This window comes from Pinus tabuliformis, chromosome 7, assembly GCF_031772625.1.
Source record: "Pinus tabuliformis cultivar Carrire ecotype Pingquan chromosome 7, CPIR1, whole genome shotgun sequence".
Classification (NCBI taxonomy): Eukaryota; Viridiplantae; Streptophyta; class Pinopsida; order Pinales; family Pinaceae; genus Pinus; species Pinus tabuliformis.
In genome coordinates this window covers 1,092,829,852-1,092,835,623 of record NC_142293.1, presented here as the reverse complement: position 1 = coordinate 1,092,835,623, position 5,772 = coordinate 1,092,829,852, and the positions used below count along the sequence as shown (strand labels likewise).

The following is a 5,772-nucleotide window of genomic DNA, read 5'->3' as shown; positions in this document are numbered from 1 at the left end:
ATACATTTAAAAAAATATTTTTTAATCAAATTATTAAAATTTAATAAATAAATGATAATAATTTGATATATTATTAAAAATGCATTTTTTATATTGATAAATGTACTTTAAACTTTCATATAAAAATATCTATATCTTAAATAAAATAACTGTAAAACATATATATCTCGAATAGACCCCCAAAAAAAAAAAAAAAAATAAATAAATTGATAATATAAATTCAGGTTTATGTTCTATTTATTTATGCAGAACCAATTCAATAGAGACACAAAGCTTACGACGAAAACATTTAATAAACTAAAAGGTAAAGTTAAAACCAAAATAAAATGTATTGATTAAAGTAAACAGCGGTAAAGCAACCATTCATTCAAATAATTGTGGGAGAGAATATGCCGCTCAACGAGGGGAGGCCAATGACATGACATGAGGAAAGTGGAGACCACCATACAGTATTGGACCTACCTGGAGACTCCATATCTCACTCCTTCCTCTTTTTCAATTCTCCAAAAACTTTGGTACCAAAAGCAGTAAGCATTCGAGGTCGATTTATAGATCCTCTTGACCCGCTACCACAAGGAACGAATGAATGCGAGTTAGGTACCCAACGAGCGAGGGCGGGAATGGGAATGAGAATGGGAATGTACCAGAGGCTCAGATGATCTCCTTTTGGGAAGGGAGAGAAATGAGATAGATATAGGATCCAGTTCAGTTTCAGTTTGAGTTTCCAGAAGTGGGTCAGATTGGGCGCAGCGGGAGCTTTCCAACGAGGATGAGACTGATATGAGGTATTTCTATTCATCAATAATAAATTTCTGTAAAAACTAACTGGTAGGCTGCAAGGCAAGATTATAGCTGTTTTGCATAAACTAGGCTTTCTTATATAAAAAATTCTCTATATTTCTAGAGATCTATGGGAAGGGACTAGTTTCGCTTATCGTGTCCTTCAATGAGCCCTCTGGCCTCTTTTAGCAATGCTTAAATAAACGAGATCGAGATTCGATTTCGATTTTGAGCTGGAACTTGAGTGTTGAAATAATACATACATACATACATAGAAATTAAACAGTCACAGTAATACCTGGTTCAATTAATTCATTGGTAGGGGGGTGCAATTTAGAGGATCTTGTAATGGGATATCTATCATGTAGAGCTGATTCTGCAGTGATAATATGTGAGTCGTACAAGAAGGAGAAGCCTTCCAAAGTTCAGCAGTTTCAGTATAAAGACTTGGTGGTTGCCACTGGAGGATTTGCAGGGGAAAGTCTGTTGGGAAAAGGCAGCCATGGTTGTGTGTATAAGGGTGTTTTAGGAGATGGTTCTCTTGTAGCTATCAAAAAACCTTCATCTGGACTCCGGATTTTACAAGATGACAGTGCAGTTGAGAATGAGATTGAAATCCTATCTAAACTACACAGTCCAAGGCTTGTTAATTTAATAGGTTTCAGTCATGATACAAAGGAACGGCTCTTAGTGGTAGAGTTTATGTCCAATGGGACTCTCCATGATATTTTGCACTCTGATCCTCAATCACCCAGTTGGCCTAGAAGAGTTCACTTGTCTTTGCAGATTGCTAAGGCTATATTAACATTGCATAGTGCAAGCCCACCTGTAATTCACCGAGACATCAAGTCCTCAAATGTTTTAATTGATGCAAACTGGAATGCAAGGCTTGGCGATTTTGGTCTTGCTCTGAGGGGCCACGTTGAGGATATTAAGCTTAATTCAACACCCCCTGCTGGTACGATAGGGTACTTGGATCCGGGTTACATCACGCCTGGGAACCTTAGTACTAAAAATGATGTCTTCAGCTTTGGAATTCTTCTTTTGGAGATAATAAGTGGCAGAAATGCCATTGATGTTCAGTACAGCCCACCTTCCATTGTTGACTGGGCAATGCCATTGATCAGGCAGAACAAGATACTTGAATTATATGATCCCAGGCTGAGTCCGCCAAAGAATCTAAACACAGTAAAGCAGATGGCTGTTATTGCGGCTCGATGTATCAGATCCACCGAGGAGAGGAGACCTTCCATGAACGAAGTTGTGGAGGGGCTTAAACAAGTAAGTCGGAGTATTCCCCTACCCATTTGGAATGGCCTCAAAAGACAAAAGAAGAAACCTACCAGGGAGGGCAAGCCTCAGTTAACAGAAAGAAGTGATAAAAATTATGTGGCGGGACAAATGAAGCCTTCTGATAGAAGTGAAAGTTTGAATGAGTTCTCAAGGAGCTTGAAGTCTTCGGGCAAAGGACCCTCTAGGAGTACAAGAGTCTCAGATGAGGATACCAGATTAGATGTTGGTAAAGAGTTTTGTAAAACTGGCAGTGGTGTTGCAAGACGTGGAAGTGGGAGAATTTTGGTTGATTTGTTCAATGAAACAACAGAAAGCTCCGAAACCAAAAAAATAGATAGGCAGGTTCTTTCAAAGGCTGGAAGCTCATCTGTGAGGGTGCCCAGTGTTACATTGAGACAGGCAATGCTTGTTAGAAACTCACCTACATCATCAGCATTCAGGTCTGACCCTACACCAGTCTTTGGTGACCATTGCAAAAATGCTGTAGGACAAATTGCGCGAAATCATTCTTGTGGGAAATGTAAGAAAATCACGCTTTCGCAGAGATCATACCTTGCATTACAAGCAAATACCTCAGGTAACAAATTTTAACATCTTTGAGGATACCAGCTAGCAGGCCTTGAATGGCTTGAGTTTCAAAGGAACAGAAGAAGCTTTAGTGCAAGGCTTAGATTTGGTAAAGTGCAATGAGAACTTATCAAGACTGCCGATATTTTTTCTGTTCTTTATTGTAGTGCTTTCTGTAAATTCAGTTATTTCCACAGAAGCCAAAAAAATTCAAAATGAGAATCTTGGATTATCTCTCATTCACTCTTTTTTCATTATCTGATTGATTTGTTGCTGCATTAGCCCATGACCATTTTATGATTCGGCTGCTACATATGTATTTGTTATACTTTGAGTGCTACAAAGGCTTGTATATCTGTTAAATGAGTCGATTCAAGTAAGTCGAGTTTATCTGATTGATGCATTTTCTTATTTTGCTTCTAATATTAAGAGTGAGAGCATGCTCATTCACCTTATTTTGAACAAGTCCCTTAAAATGTAATACAATAGTTCTACTTATAGTGTCATTATATCTAGAAAGCTATAACAAGTCTCAAAAGATTTATGATTTATGATTTCTGGCTGCCCAGATTATCTTTTAATGCGACTGAAAGGGATGCTCTGTAATACAGATACTTAATTTCGTTGATCACCTTCGTTGATTTTCTCTTTCCTTTTTAAGTTTTTTATGAGTACTCTAATATAACTGGAAAATGTGACACCATCTTTTTTGTGTGATGTCTGTGTTTTGAAATAAGGTTGAATATGATGTTAAACTGTTTACTGACAGCATCTGCCCAGAAGTAAGAACTTAAAATTGCTATTTTTGTTAGCCGTACCTGTTGTTATGTTGTCTATACAGCTTATGCTAGATTAATTTTGTATATATATTATAAACTAATGCAATGGTACTTCAAGCAGGGCCTTTTGTTGTACTGTTATAGCAAATTCATATAAGCGTGCTGGATAGTATAAAACATATAATGACAGGAGCAAGTTTTGCCTGTTGTCAACTGTCTTGGGTTTTTCTTCCTTTTAGTCATAACAGTCTAAAAACTGCTTTGTTGGTATGTTATAGACACTTTAAAACTGTGGACTCTTAAATTTCCATGAAACTCTGCAACTACTTGGATAAATAACTGAAAACAAGGCAACTGAAAACTGAAACCAAATTTACTTTCACCAAGATACATAGTTTCTTAACAATTTAGAAGCAGCGAAATAAACAGCAGAGATAAAAACACAATAACACAATTTGATATGCTTGTTTAACTAGGAAACCCAAAAGGGAAAACCTGCTATCTTTGTTGTGGTATTTTATTGATTGTTTTTGAGCAGCTGGATCTATTACAAAGCAATCTGTCTCAATGCTGCTTGGGAGTGGGAGCAGAAGCGGGAAGCGGGAGCGGGGTGCGACATTTTCAAAAGTTCCCGGGTTGGGAGCGAATTTTTATATATTTTGATGCATATATGTCAACAAAAGCATGTAGAATGATGAATTAGATATAAAAAACATAAAAACATGGATCGAACGATATAACATAATCATCTAGAAGTTATAATCTTCATCAACCACATGTCCACAAGTTACAGGTTCTCATTTATAATGTATATAGCATGTAAGCACATAACCAAAATAGCATTGAGTGCAATCCATCTTTGAACCGAGAATACATCAACAAATAGGCTCTAGATGGCCTCTAGCATCCAAAAAATTCATGCTACAACAAATACCTACATATCATCAATTTCATTGGCTATCTTGGGATCTTTGTCATTAATATCACCCTCTAAGCATTAACATAAGATAGAAAAAATGTAGCATGACAAGTTAAGATTTTGTTTGAGCGATGGGTACATTTTTAATAGGGTCATGATAGAGGAGTTTGACAACCAATGTCACTAACATCAAGGTGCATAGAGGGCTTGGTGCTCTTGATTAAATACGAGTTTTATACCCTAGTACATGACAAAATCCAATGGAAACATTGCAATCCCCCCAATCTTGAAATCCTGAAAAATTGATAAGTTTGTTGGATTTTGAGTGAGATCTAAAATTCTACTTTCCTCTTATGGAATCCAATGAGGTCGAACCACTCAAACATTCTGAGTTATTTTATGGTAATGTTAAAAATTTAAGTAAAAGGATGAAAATGAAAGATAAAGGAGAATGTCACTTTTACTTTAAGAATTTTAACATTACCATGAATTGCATATCAATAATAGGGTCATAGTTTTGAACATTAGGTTGCCCCACTAAAAAACTCTTGTTTTTTTGAACAAAATTGCATTTGGAACATCTTTGTGATTTTCTTTTGCGAAAAAGCCAGGGAGCATTTTTTTTTTTGGCGGGAGCGCGCTCCTCGGTCCTCTTGATGCCCTCCCACTCCCTGCTCGGAGTGCGCTTCAAGAGCGGATTTGGGGGGGAGGGGGGCTCCCCCGCAACCCTGAACTGTCTCTGAGAAAGCGTTTTGCTTCTTCTCACTAATCTCAGCGAATACAATTGATCTCGACTTGCCTTGATCACTACTTGTTCTCGACTTTCTAGCACACATTTGTTCCCCTGCTGGCTCCTAGACTTACCTGCATCTTGCTTGATTCGAACTCTCCCTTCCTTCCACACTAGAGCCCTTATTTCCTTGTGCACTTCTCCTATTTCCTAGAGCACAAGGAGCTCCTATTTCCTTGCGCACAACTCCCTATTTCCTAGCGCATTTGTTGCTCCTATTCTCTTGCACAAATCTCCACAAGTCTCCTATTTATTAGCGCACTTGTGGCTTGTTAAATTTAGTTAACAATGGTATGTTCTATGCTTAGCACAATTACTTTAATGTTCCTTAAGCAACCCAATAATAATTTCCAATTTAGATTTCCAGTAGCAATCACATTAATCATTAATCACATTGACAATAAAAGTAGATAGACAAGCCAAGACAAGAGGACACTGGATTTGGCGGATGCCAGGGAAAAACCCCAAGATGGTGAAAACCATTTGATCAATTCTTCTTATTATTATATCAAAATGTTCATTAGAGAGAGAGAGAGTACAAAATTCAAATTGACTTGCCCAATTCAAAGTCAAAACAACCCTGTCAATTTCTGTAGTCAATTGTAGTCAAACTTCAGCCCTAACTAGAAAGTCAACGCTGGTCA

General features: G+C 37.4%; 1 protein-coding gene across 1 annotated transcript; it reads left to right on the top strand.

The window, feature by feature from the left end:
• The first annotated feature begins 445 nt into the window (after positions 1-445).
• LOC149251364 (serine/threonine-protein kinase-like protein At3g51990) lies at positions 446-3,300 on the top strand. Its single transcript, XM_089459374.1, is given in 3 exon segments — positions 446-785; positions 1,103-2,574; positions 2,576-3,300. Coding segments are annotated over 2 exon segments (1,557 nt in total). The 5' UTR covers positions 446-785; positions 1,103-1,128; the 3' UTR covers positions 2,687-3,300.
• Positions 3,301-5,772: the final 2,472 nt, after the last annotated feature.